We start from the raw sequence: 25,153 nt of genomic DNA on the forward strand, positions 1-25,153 counted from the left end.
CTTGCATCTGTTGGGGGATATTAATCCAGGAAAATGGAAGGATATCATGTTTCTTGGAAGTGGTGTGGCCTAGTAAAAACAGCAAACAGACAGTAGAAAAAAAATATTTTGACTTCAGGGTTACGTATCAAAATTTCATGAGAACTGCTGAAAACATTTTTGAGTTATTGTCCGAAAACTGGAAAAAAAAACTTTTTTCTGAATAAAACCTTGTAACTCGGAAACATAAAATCTAAAATTTTGAAAAACGAAAGGGAGCTCACGTCAACATATATAAACAACTACCAAAGTTTAATGCAAATTGGTAAAAGCGTTTCTTAGTTAATGTTCGACATGTCAGTGACGACGGACGGACGGACAGACGGACAACGTACCACAATACATCCCGTAAACGGGCGTATAAAATTGACATGGTGTGAACAAATTAACTTTATCAAACTGAGTCCGGGTTTAAATGACCTAGATTCAAGTTATACTAACACCGGTTGTGTTATCAGTATCACTTCGTTGATATAAAAATTGTCGTCAGTTCTCAGTTATTTCACCATGACGAACTGGAAACAAAAAGTCATAGTAATCACAGGTATGATATCTAATATCAATAGTATACTTAGTGCAAAACACTGCATGTGTTGCAGTGCAGTGAAAAACACAATGTGTACATGGCAAATTATCTTCGTATAACACAGTCCTGGGAAAAAATTACAGAAAAATCAGGGAGAGTTTTATAAAAGTTAAACACCAATAACAACAGCACCATCATAACGATAATAATAAAAGTGATACCAAAACAAAACATTTATTTATTTTTATATGTAATATAGTGAGGGCCCTCATGGGGTTTTTGATTATGTGATTACTTGGCCGTTTTTTTAATGATTATTTGATTATTAAGCCAAATATTTCATGATTATTTGATTACCTAGGACTGTATTTTTAGTTTATGATTATTTGATTACTAAAGATAAGCAAATATTTAATGATTATGTGATTATATTGGCAAAAAAATGGTGATTATGTGATTACTAGGACCCCCCCCCCCCCATGAGGGGCCTCTATAGTCATCTGAAGAGTATTTATAAATTGTATTTTTCAAGTGAACCGAGGATGATTGAAGTTCATTAATACATATATATCATATATATGGAACGCCAATGTTGACAACTTTTCCCTTATTATTATTATTACAACAAATATGAATATGTCACGTCTAGAAGGGTTTGAATAAATTCAGCAGTCTAACTGGATATATGATCAAATAAATAGTTAGTAAAGGTACCAGGATTATAATTTAGTACGCCAGACGCGCGTTTCGTCTACATAAGACTCACCAGTGACGCTCATATCAAAATATTTATAAAGCCAAACAAGTACAAAGTTGAAGAGCATTGAGGATCCAAAATTCCAAAAAGTTGTGCCAAATACGGCTAAGGTAATCTATGCCTGGGATGAGAAAATCCTTAGTTTTTCGAAAAATTCAAAGTAAAAATATTATTTTTTCGTAAATGTAGAATATGGTTAGAAGTATCCGTCAAGTTATAATACAAAATCATAGCATTAAAGCAATCCTTTATTTGTCCATACCATGTACCTTATCTTTAGCCTTTCTGGTAAAAGTCAATAAATTTTCTTCAGGTTACTTGAAAGTTGAATTAAATGGTAATTAAAACAAATAAAAGTATTATAATCTCATCCTTCTCTGGAGATTTCCGGAATCTAAAATTGAGAATCGAAATGAGGAATGTGTGAAATAGACAACAACTCCACGGAAGAGCAGAAAACAGTCCATGGCCACCAATGGGTCTTCAACCCATTCGAGAACATCATGATTATCGTCAATATATCGGTGTCTGGTCAACCGTAAATTCACTTAACGATGCGAATTTTATAAAGACATAAGACATAAAGCTTTATTCAGAGTCGGTATAAGCAAGCAATTACAAACATAAGCTCTGAAGAGCTTTTTTCAGAGCTTTTAAAACCGACATAACAACAAATAAAACAAAACATACATATCGAGTCATGCACACAACATTAAACATATAAAGCAACAGTTCAATCAGTATATAAACATGCAGCACAAAAGTTCTTTAAGCATCTTACAAGTTTAACACATACTGGTACATGCAATTATGAGATAAAAACACAAAAGCACAAATGAAATGGTTTGCACATAAAAAGCATAAAAGCACATTAAGTTTCTAAAATTAGCACAAAAGCAGCAGAAGCACTATAGTAAAGATATTAATCAGTATTTGACATTTACCTTTTTCGCAAACTTGATTTATTGTATCACTATGCATGCTTTATATCGCCAATATTGACTTGATTAATTGTATCATTATGCATGCTTTATATCGCCAATATTGACTTGATTAATTGTATCATTATGCATGCTTTATATCGCCAATATTGACTTAATTAATTGTATCATTATGCATGCTTTATATCGCCAATATTGACTTGATTAATTGTATCATTATGCATGCTTTATATCGCCAATATTGACTTGATTAATTGTATCATTATGCATGCTTTATATCGCCAATATTGATCTGGAACTTTATAATTTCGATTGACATAGCGCTGTAAATTAATAATATTATTCAATAGTTTATAGAATCAGATTATTCAGTCTTAATCAGTCCCCTTTTAATTTTTCTAGATGTACTAGTAATATTTACATACGTGTATTTTTTTGTAGGTGCTAGTGCAGGCATTGGGGAAGGGACAGCGCTACACTTCGCTAAATTCGGGGCTAAACTATTTCTTACTGGTCGAAATAGCGATAATTTACAAAAGACAAAAGACCAATGTGTGCAGTTAGGGTTACCTGATGAAAATGTAAGTTTTGAAAACATGATAAGAGTCAGACCTCCAAAAAATAGCATCTCATTCACCGACATGGATTTTTGACAAATGAAGTCCTGTTTTTAGGGTTATAGTATGGTGATATCGAGCGGTTGGTTATGCGTAGGTTTCTTAATTACTTTTTTAAATCAATTCCCTCTACAGCCCAGATCTATAAATTCCCAGAAACACCCTTGGTGAAGATGCGTCCCTGCTATAATCGAATTAGTCTGGGAATTTTCCATATTTTTTTACTAGGGATTTTAGTCAGTATGAAATAAGAACTCTTTACATATTTGGCACGTTTTTTAGCTAAATACTTTTAATGAAAAAAAAATGTAAAAACATTATCAAATGGAAGTGTTTAACGACCTTGACTGGCCATACAGCCCTCGCACGGTCGGCTCGGTGCCCGAAGGCGTTTGGTGAGCGTTTCAATAATTTTTGCTATCGGTCGGGAACGAGTGGTGGTCGCCATTTTGGAGGTCGCCATCTTGGTTTTGTGAGCTGTTTTGGTTTGGTTTTTTACTAATTTGGTGTTACATTCTTCACAACGGCTGCTTTCAGGGCCAGTGTGTCAGCTTGGCAGCCCGCTACCCTCGATGATGGAGTACCGGTAGATGAGTCGTGGACGTAGTTCTAAAGATGACAGGAAGCGTTATCAGGACCAAAGCCGTGAGGCAGTGAAATGAGGGTCAATCACCCAACACCTAGGATACAACCCTCGGACGTTAATCGGCATAACACTCCCCATGATACAATGGTTTTGGAGTGCATGTTAACGCGGGAGACGGCCCAACCATTGCGTTTACTTGTACGGCGTTGGATTGGTTACTTTCATCTAAAGTAGTAATTCGTTGATCATCTTAACTGTAAACCCTCATCATAGCGGGTAAAGGAGAGCTGGCCCAGCACGTCCGTTCAGCTGTAATGACTGAGACGTGACTGATGAATGAATGTTGAAAAACATTATCATATAGTGTTATCTTTTCACTTGAAATATTTAAGGACGTGAGCAACATGGTTTAAAATGTTTGTTAACTTATGCGAATGAATTCATCAAGTTCAACCTACATTTATTTGTAAAATTGCATGTATTATTATCCATTTGCAAGTCAAAATTAAAAGCTAATCGCCGAAGATTGTGTGACCCTATTCAATTCTTTGGTTGTAAATTATACATTATTTACCACTAAATAAGTTAAAAATTATCGGATGGATAAAACTGACATGTATTTCTTTCAATGGATATATGCAGTTTATGATCATTTTCAATACATGTAGTGCAGTAAAAATATCCCTTCCAACAGAAATTATTAAAAGCAAAACCAATAAACTCATCATAGATAACAGGATTAAAATTATATTACGCCAGACTCGCGTTTCGTCTACAAAAGACTCATCAGTGACGCTCGAATCAAAAAATGTTTAAAAGGCCAAATAAAGTATGAAGTTGAAGAGCAAATGATCTTCAAAATGTAAAAGTTATATTTTATATATAAAGTTACAGTATAGAACTGTTCTGTAAATATTTCAGTAAAAAGTATAAACAATGAATGAAAGCATACTGTGTTATAACAATTCTACTCAGATTATTTTATTATTTCCAGATTGGTTCGGTCGTCGGAGATATTACAGATAAAACTGTTCAGTCAAAAATATTATCTGGTGCTTTAGAGAAATACGGGAAAATAGATGTACTTGTAAGTTCATTTTTTTTATATCAATTACACTTAACAAATGAGTTTTCCAACGTTACTTGACAGAGACACATGTAATCAGTCACTAACACTCACTCTCTAAATCCGACTGTTAACGACATGTCCAACAATATTACGTCTTTTGACCAGAAACCATTGTTGTGTACTCAAAGTTATGCACTCCTTAATAAGCAAAAACTTCTAAACATTTAACCACTTCTACAGCATGATAGATCTTTGCATTGAACTTTGTGCTACCAACTTACCAAACCTAGGGTTAGCAAAGAATGCCACATTCTAAAGTTAAATAGTACACGAACTACTTAAAGGAGGGGCGAAAGATACCAAAGGGACAGTCAAACTTATAGATCGAAAATAAACCGAAAACGCCATAGCTATAAACGATAAACACAAAAAGACAAATAAGTGTACACAAGACACAACATAGAAACTAAGGACTAAGCAACACGAACAACCCACCAAAAACTGGGAGTGATCTCAGGTGGAAGGGTAAGCAGATCTTGCTCCACATGTGGCACCCGTCGTGTTGCTTATTACAAATCCGGTAAATAGCCTAATTCGGTAGTCTGGTAGTCACATTCGTGAAAAGGGAAGGGGATTGTAGTTACGACATACATGACATAAGGAACATATCCGATATCATCTGTGAAACGGTTATTCCATAACGGGCAACCAACTCCTGATGGCGTACGTAAAATTTACGAAGGGAGGATTTAAACTTCACCATTTGGAACGCTTGGTTTAATAGCTTCCTTGTGAGCAGCAACCCTCTATCAAAGAATCATGATAGGAAATTCAAGACTAGGAATATGGTATCAATTGGGAGATAGATACTCCGTATGCAGGTGCTGCTGGAATGTTGCTACATAGATATGGAAAGTTCACAATTGGGAAGCTGAACTCATCTCTTTTGTCGTAAAGGTTTTTTTTAACCGACCCTCAGTGTCAATTTCTAGATGTACAATGATGTAAGTCAAGATATGAGGCAGACTGTATCTGTAGTATCCTTTATCTCTAGTTCGATGGGATAGATGTGTTCAACATAGTTACCAATTTTTGAATTATTTAGTGAGAGAACATCGTCTATATAGCGGAACGTAAAGTGAAAGAATATCTTTATTCCTAAGAAGTTCCTGTATGTAGTCAGCCTCATAATAATAAAGAAACAAGTCGGCAAGAAGAGGGTCGACAGTCTGTTGAGAATGTTTTGTTTGAATCAGAGTGAATCTTTACATAGACGAATGTATCCCTCTCTAAGACAAGATACTTGTATCTACGTTTGCCATTCTTTTTTATGGAATTAACTTTCTCAGAAAGCAAGTCCCCGACACGGTAACAAACAACGTAAAATCAATTCCCTTTTTTTTTCATTAATGGTAGACGACGTATCCGACAACCGATCTATTAAACATCGAGCAGTCTGTTCCGCATACATCAACCAAACCGAACAAATGCAGACAGCATCTTTTAGTCGATACAGAGTTACCAAATGCAACAGCAGAGACAGTTACATTATACTCAATCATCACCGAGATCAACAAAATAGAACTTCTTATGAGTGACATGTCTGGTTTTGCCTCCGAGGGTGCAGCAGTATTTTTAGTTAGAAAGAATGGTATAGCAAAAAAACTAAAAAACCACAACCCATCATTGATTACAACTGCAGAGATTATCGACTAGCACTGGCTTGTACAAACAGGTTGTACCACTCATGAAAAAAACATGACGAAACTATTACAAGTATTGTTCTGTCCACACAGCCAGTCTTAATATGGTTCAAGCTGCTTTCAACCAAGCGCTGCTCTCTATCGAACAAGCCAAACATCGCAGATGGTTATCCAACGACCAGGCAGTTCCAGCATAGTCCGATTCTACAAGTCTGATGTTATCAACATAGAGACATCAGAAATCAGCACTGACCCAGTTGGTAATGGCATCCTGATAAGCCTTTAAGACCAAACCACACTGAGATCCGTGTTGCTACGTGCAGACACTTTACCACACGTATCTACCCTATCACTGGTATTTCAACGTAGAGATATGAACATTGGCATGGTTAAAACTATACTTAGAAAAACCATTAGGATGCTGGAAACCAGACAAACTCAAGATGGGCCATGGCAGCTTTAAAAGTACTCACAGATGTCATCAGATTTACAGCTAACAACATCATCAAGCTCTGGTTCAACACAAAAGTAAAAGAACCATTCCTGACCAATTTGATCAACAACATTCAAGACAGATTTGTTGACAGAGACATCATTCACCAGCTTTTAGTCCTTGATTTGAGTGTTACACCTGGTGGACTCCAAACACTTTATTGGTTCAATGACATGTTCAACATGACAAGCAGACCACTTCTCCATGGACCAGAAGAACTACAGACACAATAACAAGACTTCATTCAACTACTAAACACCCTGACGGCACAGGAGAGGACAATGACAAAACTACTACAACTTCTTCACAACCCTACAGTCACAGGACATGTATCACTTGGTATATAGACTTCTAAGTGTGGCCACCACACTTCCACTTAGTACAGCAGAGGTGGAGAGTGTATTCTCACAGGTAAGACCAGTCATCGAAACAGCATGAAGACAAGAATATTAAACCAACTGCTAAATGTAAAACTGAACTTTGATACAATATTTGCTGACTTACTTCAACCTAAAGTTACCCAGTTTTTTTAAAGTCAAAGACAGAAGAATCAACTCTCTGTGTTAGGAAATTTATGAACAATGGTTTGACTTTAAATTAATTATTACTGTTATATTGATGAAATGTTTGGATAGACAACTGTGTTTCATTGGACATCAGAACTGTGAAAATGAAATGTATTAGAATATCTGAGATTTATGTTTTGATGAGTGTCTAAGAGTGCAAGTTGCTTAAGCGTTCATGCAATTGTTTAATAGTGCTGTATCTACATTCATGTTTTATAATTTTTATTGAGTAATAATTTTATTATTCATGTTAGGTGTGAATGTATAATGACAATGTATGAACGACTTAAAATATATTTAATGCCAATTTTATTTTAATAAATAATCAAAACAACAACTCATATGATACATCTTTATTGTTAAAATAAACAACCAAAACAATGCGAAACAATTTGAACATATATAAAAAAAACAAAAACAAAACCATACGGATGCACACAGAAACGGGACAAATAAAATTTAAAGTGCCGTGTCATTGTTATTTTAATGTAGGAGCAGTTATACATTATCTGTCTTTATAAATAATAAGTTACAGAACATTTTTCGTTTGTGTGGCATGTTTTTTAAGATAAATTGTTTGTCTCTAGATTGTTATTAATTATAACAATTTGTTTCAGAACAGTAGGGAAGTAAAAAACGTATTTTTTTCATTATTGAAATTAAAAAAAATGTTAAATTAAAAAATAAGATTGATTAAAAAAAATGTGTTTCTGTTTAGTATGGAAAACAAGGGTTTTGATTAAAGTTGACAAACGAGTTTGTCCCCAGAAAAAAACCTCGTCCATCACAAAAGATGAATGGATAGCACCTAGAGGTTCTTATTAAACTTTTTTGCTATTTAATGTTATTTATGTGTGATTTTGAATTAGGTTAATAATGCAGGAATGGTGCATTACCTGAAAACCGGTGATACATCAGATGAAGAGTATGATGAAATGTTTGACACAAATGTCAAGGCACAATTCATGCTAACTAAAGCCGCCATGGAATATATAAAACAAACAAAAGGTAGTTACTTAAAATAAGGTTATAGTCGTTCTAACCAAGGATCTACACTAACGATATGAAAATAATTTTGACATTTAGCAATTACAAGTATAATACTTGATAAGAACTGACAATAATGTTTAGAACTTGTTGTTCTTATCTGCAATTAAGATGCTAAGTCGGAGTGTTTTCTTCTAACTCTAATTGAGGAATGTGTATAGTTACTATAGTAACGATGGTTTATATTAAGTTGACCTTCACAGTTAAAGTATAGGTCAAAAACAAATGTTTGTCTCTTTGAATTTGTCTCTATAGACAGTACATAATTGACAATTCCAATGTTTGAGTAATATGTTACACACATTTTGGCACTTTCCTGAACTGAACAAAAAATGGGCATTCCTATATCACTTTTGTATTAAGTTTTCTTCCGCAATGACAATGTTTTCGTCTTGACTAGAAAGCTAATTATTATGTCAACCCGCAACTAATAGATATTAAACAAATACAACACTATCATATAAAAAAGAAGATGTGGTATGATTGCCAATGAGACAACTATCCACAAAAGACCAAAATGACAGAATTGACTATATTTCAAGCAAATGGAAAGGGGCAAATGCATTGAAATTTTAGTTAACATGCACTGGTTTGAATTTTTGTTTTCACAGTTGACTATTATTTCTTCCTTCTTTCTACAGGAAATATTGTATTTGTTTCAAGTATTTGTGGCGGTAGACCGGTAAGTTCAACTCCTGTAATATGTGGCAAGTTAAGGTGGTGTCAGACCGGTTAGTTCAATTTCGTTGTTTTTAATTCGTTTGATGTGTTCGAGCTTTTGATTTTGCCATTTGATAAAGGACGTCCCATTTTGAAGTTTTCTCGGACATTGGTATTTTTGGTATTTTACTTTTTTCTATATCATGTGTCCAAAATGTATGTGGTGCTCGACGAACATATATCTGTGATTTTGCAAAATACCTGCGAACAAACAAGTTCAATTTATGGAGACAATTAAACTGGATATCACATTTCATACTATTTCGTGGAATACATATAAAACAAGAATCTATTCACGCGTTTGTCTTTGATTAACAGAAGTCGATAAAACTAAATAACACCACTGTGTATCAATAAAGTTTCTTTTTTATCCACAAAATAAAGATCGTCCCTATGGTTTAATGTCTACGAAAAATAATGGAATCAATATTTCTCGCAAATACGTACATTGAGCAAAAAAAAAAATCAAAACTTAATTTGAAATTGATTCATATTTTCCTTTTTTCCAGTAAATCAGATGGAAAATCTATCGAAATTATGTTAAGGTTGTCTAGTTTGTAAAATATTTTACATTTGAATAAAGTGTAGAGGTGAAGCATGTGTATATCATGTTGATGGTTTGAATGAGTAATTATACCTTGTCTTTACAGATGGGAGAGCTGCCTGTGTATTGTATGAGTAAAGCAGCTATTGATATGTTTACACAATGTCTTGCTTTAGGTCAGTATAATTTATAGCTTTTGAGGAATTTTAAGGTATTTGAACAACTTACGTTAGATATGTTCTAAGCACGTTTCAGATGTAACGGACACTTTGAAAAAGAGGGCAATATTACAGGGTTCATCAGCATTTGGTTTGGGATTGTGCGGTTGTTGAACTAGCCGCAGTTTTTATATAACCATGGTTTTAGTACACTTTCCTTTAAAATGCGACATTAAAATCAGATCAACTTACATTTCCTGTTTTCCAATGTAACTGAAATGAATTAAATTGTAGAAGGTGGGGTGCACTTTGTTTCATATAAAACAACTTCTATTTATCAATGTGATTTCATTTTGTAAAACAGCAGGACATTTGAAACTGCCGTTAATGCACTAACAAAAAAGCCTTTCGGATATGATGAGTTAATCAATACCCAGTGCATCCAAATCCCAGATTAATATCTTCTGCCCATGTTAAGAATTGATGATCGTAGACAGTTGAGGTTATTTTGGGAACAACTGTCATGATAATGCTGTTATGATATTTTATATACTTTATTCAATCCAAAATTCTATGTTTATGTAACTGCGTTAAACTTGATCGTCATATTGGGTATATATATACATAACCTTCATATTTTATGAGTTTAAATAATGCCTTTAAATTGATGACTTATTCATTCACGTGTGTTTCATATCAAGATTTCCTCTCTTATGTCTGTTTGTTTTGTTCATACGTTGTTATCAATATCTTGGAATTTAATCCGACTGTCATAATCAAAAGGCAACAGTAGTATACCGGTGTTTAAAAGTCATAAATCGATTGAGAGAAAAAAATCGAGTTAGACAAAAATCGAGGAAATCACATCAACTATAAGAGGAAAACAAGGGAACAATAGAAACACTTAAGTGCAACAAAAACAAACGCCAACACACACAGAAACGAATTATTGGAAATTAAAAACAACAACCATATTCTTGACTTGGTACAGGACATTTTAAGACAAAAATGATGGGGTTAAACCTTGTTTAATGGCTAGCAAATACTCGTGCTTTATGACAATGTTAACAAAATATCGTTTTAATGACAACACCACATAACAGAAAGACAACACGAACACGCAAGAACGCTCACCACTGAGAAACGCCCTAACAAATAATATAATAGTATAGTCAACATGCAAACCGCAGAATAACAACGAACATATTCCATCAAGTGAGCTAAAAAAAACAGGTTTAATCAATCATTATTACATTAGAAAAATGTCTGTACAAAGTTAGGAATGTTTCAGTTCGTTTGATGCGTTTGAGCTTTTGTCATTTGATTAGGAATTTTCCTCGGAGTTCGGTATGTTTGTTATTTTACTTTTGATGGGAAAACTGCTTAACAAAGATTTTTGAATGTTTGTATTCCCTTGCCTTTTTATAGATATGAACATTAAGAGATTTATCAAATATATATATATAATTAAGATGCTTTGTTATGATCATTTCAGAATTGGCTCCATTTGGTGTCAGAGTAAACTCTGTAAAGTAAGTCATTTTTTTAGTTAGTATCTTTTAGGAAAAAACAACACGACAGCAAGATTCGATTGTTTAACAATCTATTGAAAAGCATCATACACACATGTTTTTTTTTCTGTTAATCTCAGGTGCTCCGGATAGGTAAACATAACCTGCTCCACATGTGGTACTCGTCATGTTACTCATGTAAGTACAAACCTGATAATAACTCTTATTCGGTGTCTGTTTGTCTGTCTGTCTGTCTTTTTGTTTTGTTTTTTTTTTCTTTTTTAGCTGGGCGTTGTTAGTTAGTACGATCTATGAGTTTGAATGTCTCTCTAGTATTTTTTGTCCCTCTTTTACTAAATATAAGGCCTGACTGATTTGTTAAAAATGTGTTTTCTATTTAGTCCAGGTACAATAGTGTCGAAGATAGCTAGACGTGGAGAAAGAGGATATCATTCTGATGAAGACTATCAAAAGGTACCTTTATTCAGATTTTTATACGACCGCAAAAATTGAAAATTTTTTGGTCGTATATTGGTATGACGTTGGCGTCGTCGTCGTCGTCGTCCGAAGACATTTGGTTTTCGCACTATAACTTTAGTATAAGTAAATAGAAATCTATGAAATTTAATTACAAGGTTTATGACCACAAAAGGAAGGTTGGGATTGATTTCGGAGTTTTGGTCCCAACAGTTTAGGAATAAGGGGCTAAAAAGGGGCCCAAATAAGCATTTTTCTTGGTTTTCGCACCATGACTTTAGTATAAGTAAATGAAATCTATGAAATTTAAACACAAGGTTTATGACCATAATAGGAAGGTTGGGATTGATTTTTGGAGTTTTGGTCCTATCATTTTAGGAATTAGGGTCCAAAAGGGTCTAAAATTAAACTTTGTTTGATTTCATCAAAAATTGAATTATTGGGATTCTTTGATATGCCGAATCTAACTGTGTATGCATATTCTTAATTTTTGGTCCCGTTTTCAAATTGGTCTACATTAAGGTCCAAAGGGTCCAAAATTAATCTTCGTTTGATTTTAACAAAAATTTAATTCTTGGGGTTCTTTGATATGCTGAATCTAAACATGTACTTAGTTTTTTGATTATGGGCCCAGTTTTCAAGTTGGTCCAAATCGGGGTTCAAAATTAAACTTTGTTTGATTTTAACAAAAATTGAATCCTTGTGGTTCTTTGATATTCTGAATCTAAACATGTATTTAGATTTTTGATTATAGGCCCAGTTTTCAAGTTGGTCCAAATCGGGGTCCAATGAAACTTTGTTTGATTTCAACAAAAATTGAATATATGGGGTTCTTTGATATATGCTGAATCTAACCATGTTTTTAGATTTTTGATATTTGGGCCCGGTTATCAAATTGGTCCACATTGAGGTCTAAAGGGTCCAAAATTGAACTTTATTTGTTTTCATTAAAAATTTAATTCTTGGGGTTCTTTGATATTCTGAATCTAACCATGTATTTAGATTTTGGATATTGGACCATAATAGGTAAATGTCCAATATAAAAATTTTAAGTTTTTAAGTTTAAGTTCTTAGACCACATTCATTCTGTGTCAGAAACCTATGTTGTGTGTCAACTATTTAATTACAATCCAAATTCAGAGCTGTATCAAGCTTGAAAGTTGTGTCCATACTTGCCCCAACTGTTCAGGGTTCGAACTCTGTGGTCGTATAAAGCTGCGCCATGCGGAGCATCTGGTTTTAATTTATATTGTGTCAAAACTTGGTGTTACAGTTATCTTTTCATTCGAAAATCTCCAATTCCCAATCTTCAACGATATTAATTGTATGAATGCCACATGCATGTTTTTGTCAAATTCGTACCAAAAGTTCAATTTATAATTTTTATATGGTATAAACGATAAGTCACTATTTTGTGTATTTTTCCTTTGACCTCTTTTTTTGATAATTTTTCATATGCTACTGGTTTGCGATACAAAATCATCGCTAGAATCTAAAGGCACACACAACGTTGTCATTACGAACATTACAAAATAGCGATAAACAGATAAATTTTGGTCTTTCAAAGTCGAGGATGTTTCTCGGCCACATATCATCTCCCGGCTATCTACTTTCTATGAGTTTGTATCTCAGAAACGCCCTTTCGTTTGAAAAAAAACAATCGATAATCAATAAGTCTCAGACGATACCATTTGTTAAGTACCCACTGATTTGTTACTGGTATAACTTCAATTATACACTTCATTAATATCCATCTCTTAATTTATAAATTGTTTGAAAAGTTAAAATGATTCTTCATCAGTCAAAGCTGGAGATTGAACTATTCTGTTTTGTGTTTTATGTTTTACTCTAAGGTTTAATATTTTTGGATTATGAGTTATGTAGTTCGTCATTTATTCATATATGTGTACATCTAGTCCTTTCGATTGTTTGCGGTTGAGAGAACCTGATGAAGTTAAATTCTGAAGAAATATTATTCGAAGTCTTCACATTCATAAAGTGTAACTTCAATTTTTGAAAAGAACACATGTGGTAACAAAGAAATCGGTTTCCTACTTGTTGGATTATGTTTCATCTACATGAATATTTGTACGTCTAACTGTTTTGTAATTGTCTGAAAGTTTATTCTTGACTTCAGTGGTAGAAAAAGTATGCAAAATATTAAGTTGCAACATATTTTCATTTCAGTTCTTAGTTGCACAAGCAGCAAAACACCCTCTAGGAAGAGTAGGCGTACCAGAAGATGTGGCATCAGCAATTTCTTTCTTGGCTTCCGATGAAGCGTCGTTCATTTCTGGTCAGATTTTATATGTTGATGGCGCACGGCATTGTATATCTGCTGGAGTAACAACAAGTGTTAAATAAAACGTGTAATTGTGTATTATATTGACTGATGTATGCCATTAAATCGTCAACAATTTGAAAGAGCAAAACGCCATTGGTTTTTTTCGAAAACAATAGGTATATACGAAAATAATTCTTCTCTGAAAGAAAATACTATGATATACAATATCTACTTGGAGACTTAAATACTGAGAGTAAATACAAGTAAAATTGCACCGCGAACCAACAATATAAAAACAAGAAGATATTGGTATGACTGCCAATGACCCGACTTTCCACCAGAGATAAGAGGAAGGTGATGTAAACACATATAGATCATCGTATCATAAGCAAACCCTATACCCTATGAAAATCTGTTAAAGGCCCCTGCATTACTAAATATGAAGCAATTTACAAAAATTAACAATAAACGAACAACAACTATGACAGTAAGAAACAACCATATATCACAGAATTACAGGCTCCTGACCTAGACAGCACATACAAAATCATGCTGTGTTACTCGTGTTTGTTTTGTAAATTCAGGCTGTTTGTTTAGCAATTCAAGTCGTTTAACATTTTGTTATGTCTGGTTTTTTTTGTGTTTTTTTTCATTGTGGAATGCTGTGTGGGAATTAACCTTTGTTCACATCTACGTCATTTTGGTCTCTACTGGAAACTTGTCCTTATTTTTATATTGTGAGAGCGGAACCATTTCAGAACAATAATCTGTAGTTTAAAAGCACATAAAACAACGAATATTTGAACATAAAGTTAAAATATTCAGTAAGAAAGGGTACATCTCATCACATCAGCACTAGGAATAAATAAAACCCTAACAAAAAACAAAAACGTAGAAAATAATCCTCACACTTAATGTTGTCATTTCAATGTTATATTTAACTTTGCCATTAAAGTGCGAGGTTTGGCATGCCACAAAACCAGGTTCAACCCACCACTTTTATTCCCCTTTAAAAGTGTCCTGTACCAAGTCAGGAAGATGGCCATTGTTATATTATTGTTCGTTTCTGTGTGTGTTGCATTTTAACGTTGAGTCGTTTGTGTTTTCTCTTATTTTTGAGAAATTGAGATAAGACGTGGCACGGTACTTGTCTATCCCAAATTCATGTATTTGGTTTTCATGTTATATTTGTTATTCTCGTGGTGTTTTGTCTGATGCTTGGTCCGTTTCTGTGTGTGTTACGTTTCGGTGTTATGTCGTTGTTCTCCTCTTATATTTAATGCGTTTCCCTCGGTTTTAGTTTGTTACCCCGATTTTGTTTTTTGTCCATGGATTTATGAGTTTTGAACAGCGGTATACTACTGTTGCCTTTATTAATGAAATCACTCATCAAAGATATCATGCTTATATTTTGGTACATTTGCGAAGCTCGTCTTCATAGTAATCATCAGTTCCGTTTGCATTAAAACAGTTTAAATACGAATCAAATACAAAGGTGAATAGTATTCAAAACGAAAATTCCCAAAAGTTTTGCCTTATACTGCTTATATATCTTGGGTTAGACAAACCTTATATTAGTTTTTCAAACGTGATAAGATATTTTATAAACTGCAGTTTTCACAAATGTAATAATCAATGATAGTTCATGACAATTCAAAAGTGATAACTACTTAGCAAATGATATCCTTGGGCGACGAAGCATTCCCCAACAATGGCATCGATCAAGTTGATGTTAAATATTAATAAGAAATACAAAAACAAATTGAAAATGTCTGTACCAAGTCAGGAATATGACAGTTGTTGTCAATTCGTTTTTATATGTTTTATCATTTGATTTTGCCATGTGATTAGGAACTTTCCGATTGCATTTTTCTCGGAGTTCAGTATTTTTGTGATTTTACTTTTTTTATACGACAGTCTCTACATAAGATTAAACACTGTAGTCTAAATCAAAATAGTCGAAAGAACTAGTAAATAAGGGGTTAAAAGACTTTCAACACACGAAAATTCCGAATGTTTCACCAGATACGGCTGTGAAAATGTACAAATGTGTGTAGAACATCATCAATGTTTCCAATATTTTAAAGTCATGCAAACAGTAAATTTAGTACACACAAGGTATTAAATAAAACTGGAAATCAACATCAAGTTTAGAAAACCTCCATTTCTACTTACTGCTTAATATCATGGTGTTAGTTAGATTATTTTTTAATTTATGTGACTATATGTTTTTCATGTTCAACCAATTTATTATGATTTAAAGACATATTGTGCATTATATCTCACATTAAGAAATAAATTGCACACACTTGATAGTATGGCTAAATCTTTTCATGTTATGTAAACCTGAAAACTCGGAACTAATTAGGCTTATTCGATGCATCATGGACGAAGGCAACTATCGCTAAATTAGTCCAGGATTGCATGGACTAACACAAAATACTTATTCCATGTATGCATGGACGAAGGCAACTAAAGTTTACTTAGTCCATGCTTGCATGGACTGACACAACAGACCTAGTTAGTTGCCTTCGTTCATGCATGCATGGAGTAAGCTTAGTTCTCATGTTTAAATAACATGAAAAGGTTTAGTCATAATGTTTGCAATTTATTTCTTAATGTAAATTAGTATGCACAATATATCTTTCAAACACAATAAACATGGTTGAATATGAAAAAATCAACTAAGAAGAAAAACATGTTAGTAACATCAAATTAAAAAAATATCGAACTAACATCATGAAATTAAGCGATAAGATGCAGGTTTTCTAAACTTGATGTTGATTTCCAGTTTTGTTTAATACCTTGTTTACAGAAAATGAACATATCAATGATATTTCACGTTAATGCACCTTTCAGAATAAGTCGTTCGTGCAAAGCTCCGATTCTTTGCACGGCTTTGCCTCTACGTTTTATACTTCTACCTCTTTGACGTCGTATATCCTGCATCTTCATTTTTTTCAAAGTTAGTCAAAGAACAAAACAACTTTATTTATTTACACATCTGTATAGCGTAATACAGTTCTGATCTTTATAAAAGTCATAGTGTACAAACATTCTTGTTCTATGTAATAGTCATACGTTTGTATTGTTAGCTCTTTGTTCGCTCTACCTCCTCATGTTTATCAGTGTGGGCATTCATATGAACTATTTCCCATTTTTTCATCCATGGCCCCTGAATAGTTGTATCAAACTCATCGTCCGGAACCTTCAAAGCAATAGTTCACTTATAGATTAAACAAATAAACATTTAAAAACCGAGATAAGTGCTTAGGTGATTAAAGATATTGCATCTCTCTTTAGAATATATTTTACATTTAAGGAATGACTGTAATATTTTTTCTGTCTATGAAGAAATAACATAAAAAATTTGGTGCACACTGAATAACGCGCGTAGCGAGTTATTTAACAGTGTGCACCACATTTTTTATGTTATTTCGAATAGACAGAAAAAATATTACAGTCATTTCTTATAATTTAATTCTAAATTCCATTTTAAACCGTAGAAAACCATGAAAAAACGTTGATGACGTCACGGTCACATGACTTAATTATGTCTATGGGCTCATAACAAAATAACGTCAGCCAATCAGAAGACGCGTTACATCCAAAATTAAATTATATATATATGTCAGTTTAATAACAAACAAAGTAAGAAATATGTGACAACATCGTTTGGTATATAAACAAATATAAAGTTATTTTATCTTACTTTACCGATTAGTGAGTGTGAGGTATTGATTTTTAGGATCCGTCCTTTGTCCGTTTACGTCTGTTAAAATAAATGTTTTTGAATATTGAATGATACCAAAACGTGTCTGTTTGAACAAACTGTCATTGGACCTAACAAATTTGTTCAAATGTCATTAAATAAAGGCAAAAGTAGTATACCGCTGTTCAAACTTTTTAGATAGTAATGTGACATTTGGTATAATAGTTTATTATGAAAAGGTACATATCTTATACAAGATTGGAAATGGCTTTCATGGTTTTAGCCATGACTAATTAAAGCTGCGGGACTAACACAAAATAACAACAATGATAGTTTTTTGTTTAAATTTGAAGAAATCATAGAGCACATTTGCTGATATATATTCTTTTATAAAGTAAAAAGGTTATAACATAGGAGATGTTTTCAATCTGCTTAATAACGTTTCTTTTACTTTCTAAGCTTAAAGAAAATAATTGTATTCTGATAAGCGGTCATCGTTTTTATGTTGTACTGTTACACCTCTGTCCCAGGTAAGGGGAGGTTTTGGATCCCGCTGACATGTTTAACACCTCATCTTTCTGTATGTATGTACCTGTCCCAAGCCAGGAGCCTGCATTTCAGTGGTCAGTTACATATTTGTTTTTGTTCATTTTTTTTACATTAGTTAGGACCGTTTGAAATGTTTTAAACTTCGGATTCGGGGTCTTTTATAGCTGACTGTGCGGTATGGGCTTTGCTCATTGTTGAAAGCCGTACGGTAACCAAAAGTTGTTAATTTTATATCATTTGGTCTCTTGTGGAGAGTTGTTTCATTAGCAGTCATACCACATCTATTTTACATTTGTTTTAAAATGGTTTAAAAAAAAAAGTATAACAAAAAGACCCAACTCAAAGGTATATTTAAATGGGGGAATTCATAATAATTGAACAATCAGACGTTATTAGCCAAAAACGGAAAATATTCATGACTTGGTCGTTATATTTCTAATTTATTGGGATCAAACGATTTTTATCCGCTCAATACATTCAACAAAGCCGATTCAGGGTTCTAAAGCAGTTATAATTATTTTTCTTATCGAAAGTTCAAAACGAGTTTTCTCACAGTGATGTATCTATATTTTCACGTCCCTCCTCAACTTCCTCAGTAGCCTTCTATTGTAAAGATCTGTTGCAATTAGTTCTCGGTCAGGCTATTTTTTGCGCAGATTGACAGGACTAGAAACACTGGTCGAAATCATGCATGTAGATGCTAAACTTGTATAAAGACTTATTGAAGCACTAGCTGAATCATTTATCTTACCTCAACAAAATCTTTTATAGACTCTTTTTGTGCTGCTGTTCTATCTATAGAACAAAATGTTTCCCAGTCTGGTTTCAGTTTCGGATCAGTCGATGATCTCATAACAACTCCTGGTTTCAAATTCCATAGCCCAAAAGGTTCATCTGGTCGCTGCCAACGTAAATCCAAACTCCATCTTATATCTTTTGATACATTTGGAAGGCTAAATAAAAAGAAATTTAAATTGAAAACAGAATTTGAGTTGTCCCTAAAGCTGGCATTTCCAACAAGAAGGAGCCGTATTTATAACATAAAATAGAAAGATTAAGATGACCGTAGTATGTTTATAATATCCTCTTCTCTGTCGTATAACACTAACATATCACGGTTAAAACGTGACCCTTGTGCAGTTAATTCTATACGGACTTCGTTAATAGGATTGTTTTCTTCACACAAAAAGAAACCAAACAGATTTCTGAGAAAGACCTCTGGATTCAACAATACAAACGTTTAACGGTATCGGTTGACCAATACTATGTGTATAGTGTATATCTCAACTCACTAGCGGCTTTCGTGATTTTAGATCTTTAGATACCAATAATGTTGTCCGATATTTTACCGAAAGTGTCCTATATCGGATTGTGATATTTTGACTTAGTAATGATTCGCACGGTTGATACATGCAAAGAGAGAGAGATTCTTACCCTGTCGACGAACCGATCTCACTCCTTTTAGAGGTCATTCGATTAACGATATTGAACATCGATAAACTGCTTGTGGTTTAATTTACCACAAATGAGGAAATTGCCACCCATCATTAGGGTCTTGTACATTTTTGTCATTCTAAAATTTCAATTTTGAGCTAGAAAGATGTATCTGGAAAACGGTTTTTACATCAGTAAATCTGCATTTTGCTTTCCCTTCTGAGCATTTTTTGTCTATAATTCACTTTTTACAAAATTCCTTTGTCATATTTTAAGCACTATACCAAGAATAATACAAATCATCAACAAATAAAGTTGAAATATTTTAAAGAAGACACATGGGTGCTCGGGGGTAAAATTGTTTAAAAAATCTTTGGGAGTCGTATTTTGTGTTGTAAACTTATTCATAACAGATTTTTATTTAATAATGATAAAGTGTTTACCTGGATCTAGTGTTTTTTTAAAGTAAAATATTCTAATCACCAAAAACGTTGGAATGTTGTTTTCAATTGCAAATCTCTATGATTGGTACTTATATTCTTAAAGCGACATAAACTACGATTAAGAAAAAGAAACCAATTTGAATCTGTTATGAAAGCAGCATTTTGAATTAATAATTCTGTATAAAAACGAGACGAAATATACGGGACATTTAAACTCATAAGTCGAAATTAAAAATGACAACACCATGGCAGTAACTTCGTTTGATTCAAATTTGCCAAAAAAAAAGCTCAAAAACACTGCTGATGTATTATGAACTTGCAAGTGATTAATTCGACACAATGATCTACAAAAATCACATTCTTATACAGGTTGAACAAGGATTATCTACAGACATAGACAGATCAAACTGCATATGGTTGCTACCTTGTTCTTTATATTTATATCGGGTTATGTATCTTCCGTCAGAAGTCTTCGGAAGCCATTTCGATGGTTTACTAGTTGGCGTCTTGACTAAAACACACACAAAATACTGATATATGTATTATGCATGGTTAATTGTTTTTAGACTTATTGAAATATAGATATACGTTGAAGTATGTAATATTTAGAATGAGAGCATTTGAGTCAAATCGATTAACATAAAATTTGACAGTTATTGCCCATTTGAACAAATATTCTGAATTGAAAAGCAAATCAAATTTTATACATGCACATGTATAAAACTTGATTCGCAATCTGCGGAATCAAATACATTGTACGAAGCACAGATGGAAACATAAATATAAAACAATTCAGAATGGAAAGACTTCCTGATGTATGATGGTTAGTTAGACATTAACAGAACAACACTTACCTGCGATGAGGAGTCATATTGTTAAAAAGTATCAAACCACCATAAGGTACTTCGCATTTCTGTGACTCTTTCTCTATATCAACATCTATTAAAATATAATGTTTCGTTTAAAATTAATAATAGGAAAACTAACATTAACATTAATGAAGCCAGATCTAATGTCACCCACTGGGAAATATATCACTATTTAAAATCTTCACATATGCTTCTACAAACCGTTCTCTTTTCAAGATTTGTTGTTACAATACAGTGATAACATAGTTTTAATCTAGTGAAGAAATGAAAGTCATTTTCTTTTATATTCTGCTATTATCTGCACTTATATGCTTCCATGATTTTTTTCCCTACTGTTTTTCACTCATCTTTCTAGATGAAAGATCAAAGCATTAGAAGCAATATTCAACCTTGTACAGTAAGATGTGTTTGACACTTGATACCGGTGTGTCACAGAGAAGACTTCATAAGTCTGTTTGACTTGTATCTCATACAATTGGTGTTTATGCAAATGAGATGTTTAAACTAAACAAGTGTGTCCTCGATAATTAAAATTTAGAACACAACAAACAAACATTTTGATGTACAGCAACTTGAACGGTTTCTGACCTAGTGTCTTGGACATTTCTTCTTCCTCCATCATCACATACCACGTGTTTCCATAGCAACACGTATGATTTCCTACTTTTCCTTTAGCATGTGCCTTCTTTATCATCTGTAAAGTTATTAGAAAAATGTTTTAGTGCATGGCATATTATTCCTTGTCCTGGACCCTAAAAATGTCTACCTATTATTTTATTTTGGAAAGTTTTTATCCAATCAACTACTGAAAGGACATTGAAATACCAGAATTATCGAGCAGAATCATGTTGCATCTGTCCAATATTTAATTGGCAGTCATGTTACTCATCCTTATATTGGACTCTTGATTTCTGATTTCAATTATTAATGTTGTCATCTTTGATTTTGTTTACATCTTGTTTTCATGCGGAATTTTGGAAATATCATACAGATACACATGGTAGGTAGGGAATCGGGTTCAACAGTCTCCTTGTTTATCAATGACAAGACGCCATTATTATTTGTTTTAATATATATTGTGAAATATTTAAAAGTTTCTATGATTTATCTTTTTGTAAAAGAACATAGCAAATTATCATTACTTGATCGTGTAATTAGGTTTATGGAATAAATTCTTCAGGTATTCTGATGTATTGGTTAGGAAAGTTAAACATTATTTGGAAGATTGTGTCAAACGGTGCTTCTAAACAGAACGTCCTTAACTTTTCAGCAAATAATTAGGCTCTGATAGTTTAGCAAATTTCTGAATGGTTGTGCCATAGTTATGAGTTACCTCCATGCCACCATTGAATTCATTAGTATCTAGTAAAGGTATCCAAGCTGAAGGTATTAACACTTTGTACGAGTCATTGTCAAAATACGCACTGTCTGGAAAGATAAGAAAAGACTAACATTGAAAGTACATTTAACAGAATAGATTTTCAGGAATTACCGTTTTATTTTAAAATAATAAGGTTTTGGTCCACCAAATGATTTTTTACGTTTGTTTTATGATACGAACGTTGATAAAATCGCAATGTATTAGGTGTACACTAAAATATGCTTCTGAGTGTTTAAATCGGTAAACTATTGACAAAAATAACAGTGATAAGAAACGAGTTTAGTAAATCACGCCTGGAGTCCTTGTTGTTGGTAGATGTAAGAACTAATATGAGATTAGACATATGTTTTCCATTTTTTAGTGTTGAAGAGACACTACAGTGGGAAATAGGTATCTAAAATTTGTATGTTATTTGTTATCAAATTTAAATAACCTTGATGCCAAGGAACTAGCGTTGCTTCATTCTTCGGTGTCTTTGTCCTAAGGTTCCAAACCGGGGAACCAGCAATGTTTGGACCAATCAACTGCTCTATTATATTGAGTAAGCGTTCATTGGACCATAAGTCTCGGAAAGCCTAAAAATAATACATTTTTACAAATAACTTCTTTTTTAAATGATATTAACCTGTGACAACATTACTGTTATGGGAATGACCTTGTGAAGTATCTGCATTGTGTGTTTGTACATAACGTTTACATTGTGATACCAACTAAAATATGTTTTAACTGTTTTAAAATCTGTTGTATTTGAAAAGCAACATGTAGTGTACTGTCTTCAGTTTCTGTTATGTTTTCTGTTAGTTGTGTATCCAATCCTTTGTTTCCTTTTTGGTCAGTATTTTCCATGTTCCTCTAAGGTTTTATTATCATGAAATACTAGTATGTTATGTTTGTTATTTTTTAAGTTTCCATTTTTTTTGCGTTGCCATTTCAAGTTTCTAAGGATATGTAGTCGCTACATAGCGAACTAAATCAATTTTTATTTTGGAGCAATCGATATATCGAAATTATGGCGTTTTTCATTCTGTCATAACAAAATATCTTTAACTAAATTACGGATTTGCTACATATGAATTATACACAATGAGAGTTTACCTGGGGAAGATTGCCTGTTTTGTGAAGTATAATGTTTGCACCAGGAAAAGCTTCGTCTATTTTTATTAGACGCTGAAATAATCCATATTCACTGAATAATTCTACAAAAAATACAAATGCGACAATTCTTTTCACATGTAAAATTGTTTTCTCGTGTATTTTAAAACATGGAAAAAGTATAACAAAAATACCGAGCTCCTAGGTAAATTCAAAAAAAGGGAAACCCATTCAAACTCATTAAATCAAACGTTAACTACTAATAACAAGAATTGTTTATTTATATCAACTGTCCTTAAAAGGAATTGCCACTAATAATAAAATACTAAACCCATTTGTTTAAACAGGATAGCATGTACTCAAATATCATTGGATACGTTGATTTAGAATTATTTGATATTTGAAGTTTAGTTTGATAACTTAATAAAGCAAACATTTCTTTCAAAATTAACATGACGTTTTTGTGTATATATACATATAGATATCCGAACCTTTTATCTTGCCTGCTTTGTAAAGTTTTTGTGCCAGATCTTCAACAAGCCCATCTATTGCATCCCTAACTGGATTTAATTCTTTCGGCTTAAAAAAGTCTTTTATAATTATAAAACCCTGGAAAAAAAGAAAACAACACATGTAAGGCTTATCACAAAGATGCAATTGGTATATTCTATCACTGCGCTCTGTGGATAATGTCTTTACATTTTCTGACTAAACATATATTGCAATTCTAAACTCCAGTAAGTAAGATACATTACTTTTCTTTGTTTCAGTAAGTATGGTGTCGATATTGTACCGTATTCCTATCTAATCATAAACAAAAATCTGTTGTTGAATGTTTGAATCTATCACCTCAAATCAGAAATAAATGCTTTTCTTAAATTACTTACGTCTTCAAAGAATCGTTTTATAGTCTCTGCAGGAAGCTGACCTAATTTAAGCTCCGTTGGTTGTGGTGGCATCGCCCGAATGTCAAATAGTTCTGGGTTTTCTTCATCAACATGACCAGAATAAGATTTAGACGACATATTTTGTTATGTTACGTGATGATTTCTACGTGTGTATATTAAATACACTGTAGTTATCGAGATAAAATTTGTTTGTCCACCATGTCCTATAAACTAAATAGAGATAAATAAAGGATGGTTGTCTTCGTTTACTTTAAATAAACCCATAGATATCAGGATTGAAACTTTGTATTTGCACCAGAACCGCGTTTAGTCTACGAAAGACTCACCAATGACTCTCGGTTATGATGAATAAATGTAATTTGTTAATAACCTTTTGTACTCGGTGCTCTTCAACATTGTATTTGTTTTGGCTTTCTAACTATTTTGATCTGAGCGTATCGAATTATAAGCCTGGTACCTTTGATAACTTTTTATTTATCTTCCTAAATGACACTTAGAATCCTGTTTTTTTTTTATTTATTTATTCGCTAGAAGAATTTGGTATATGCCTTACTACTCAAAACTATAATGGAAGTTATCCCTAATTCAAAATGATTTTAAAGCAACGATGTGCACAGGATTTATTTGTTTTACACAATTTCATTTGGAAGTAAGGTCGACATATTTAGTTGTACTATTACTAACACAATATGCTATATATTAATATTCTTGTTATTTTCATAAAATA

The 25,153-nt window shown here is 32.9% G+C and overlaps 2 protein-coding genes across 2 annotated transcripts; one reads left to right on the forward strand and one right to left on the reverse strand.

Moving 5' to 3' along the window:
• The first annotated feature begins 451 nt into the window (after window positions 1-451).
• On the forward strand, window positions 452-14,132 carry LOC143063244 (putative oxidoreductase TM_0325). The gene is made up of 9 exons (XM_076235261.1): window positions 452-583; window positions 2,705-2,844; window positions 4,461-4,553; window positions 8,167-8,305; window positions 8,986-9,026; window positions 9,715-9,784; window positions 11,262-11,298; window positions 11,679-11,751; window positions 13,942-14,132. The coding sequence occupies exons 1-9, from the start codon at window positions 547-549 to the stop codon at window positions 14,116-14,118; spliced, it is 807 nt and encodes a 268-aa protein (XP_076091376.1). The 5' UTR covers window positions 452-546; the 3' UTR covers window positions 14,119-14,132.
• A 2,876-nt stretch (window positions 14,133-17,008) lies between these two features.
• On the reverse strand, window positions 17,009-24,604 carry LOC143063245 (uncharacterized). Its single transcript, XM_076235262.1, has 9 exons — window positions 24,406-24,604; window positions 24,010-24,127; window positions 23,522-23,622; window positions 22,860-23,001; window positions 22,379-22,473; window positions 21,634-21,739; window positions 21,031-21,115; window positions 19,051-19,252; window positions 17,009-17,246 (listed from the first exon to the last, which is right to left on the reverse strand). The coding sequence occupies exons 1-9, from the start codon at window positions 24,541-24,543 to the stop codon at window positions 17,130-17,132; spliced, it is 1,104 nt and encodes a 367-aa protein (XP_076091377.1). The 5' UTR covers window positions 24,544-24,604; the 3' UTR covers window positions 17,009-17,129.
• Window positions 24,605-25,153: the final 549 nt, after the last annotated feature.

Source organism: Mytilus galloprovincialis, chromosome 2 (assembly GCF_965363235.1).
Source record: "Mytilus galloprovincialis chromosome 2, xbMytGall1.hap1.1, whole genome shotgun sequence".
In the NCBI taxonomy this organism is placed as follows: domain Eukaryota; kingdom Metazoa; phylum Mollusca; class Bivalvia; order Mytilida; family Mytilidae; genus Mytilus; species Mytilus galloprovincialis.

Bases quoted from the DNA above. Each gene is read 5' to 3' on its own strand.
- LOC143063244 (XM_076235261.1), top strand. From the start codon at position 547: ATGACGAACTGGAAACAAAAAGTCATAGTAATCACAG. The intron at 8,306-8,985 runs GTAGTTACTTAA...TTCTTTCTACAG, and splicing joins ATATATAAAACAAACAAAAG to GAAATATTGTATTTGTTTCA. The intron at 11,299-11,678 runs GTAAGTCATTTT...TTTTCTATTTAG, and splicing joins GTCAGAGTAAACTCTGTAAA to TCCAGGTACAATAGTGTCGA.
- LOC143063245 (XM_076235262.1), bottom strand. From the start codon at position 24,543: ATGTCGTCTAAATCTTATTCTGGTCATGTTGATGAAGAAAACCCAGAA. The intron at 24,128-24,405 runs GTAAGTAATTTA...CTTTTTTTCCAG, and splicing joins TAAAACGATTCTTTGAAGAC to GGTTTTATAATTATAAAAGA. The intron at 22,474-22,859 runs GTTATTTAAATT...TTATCTTTCCAG, and splicing joins GCTAGTTCCTTGGCATCAAG to ACAGTGCGTATTTTGACAAT.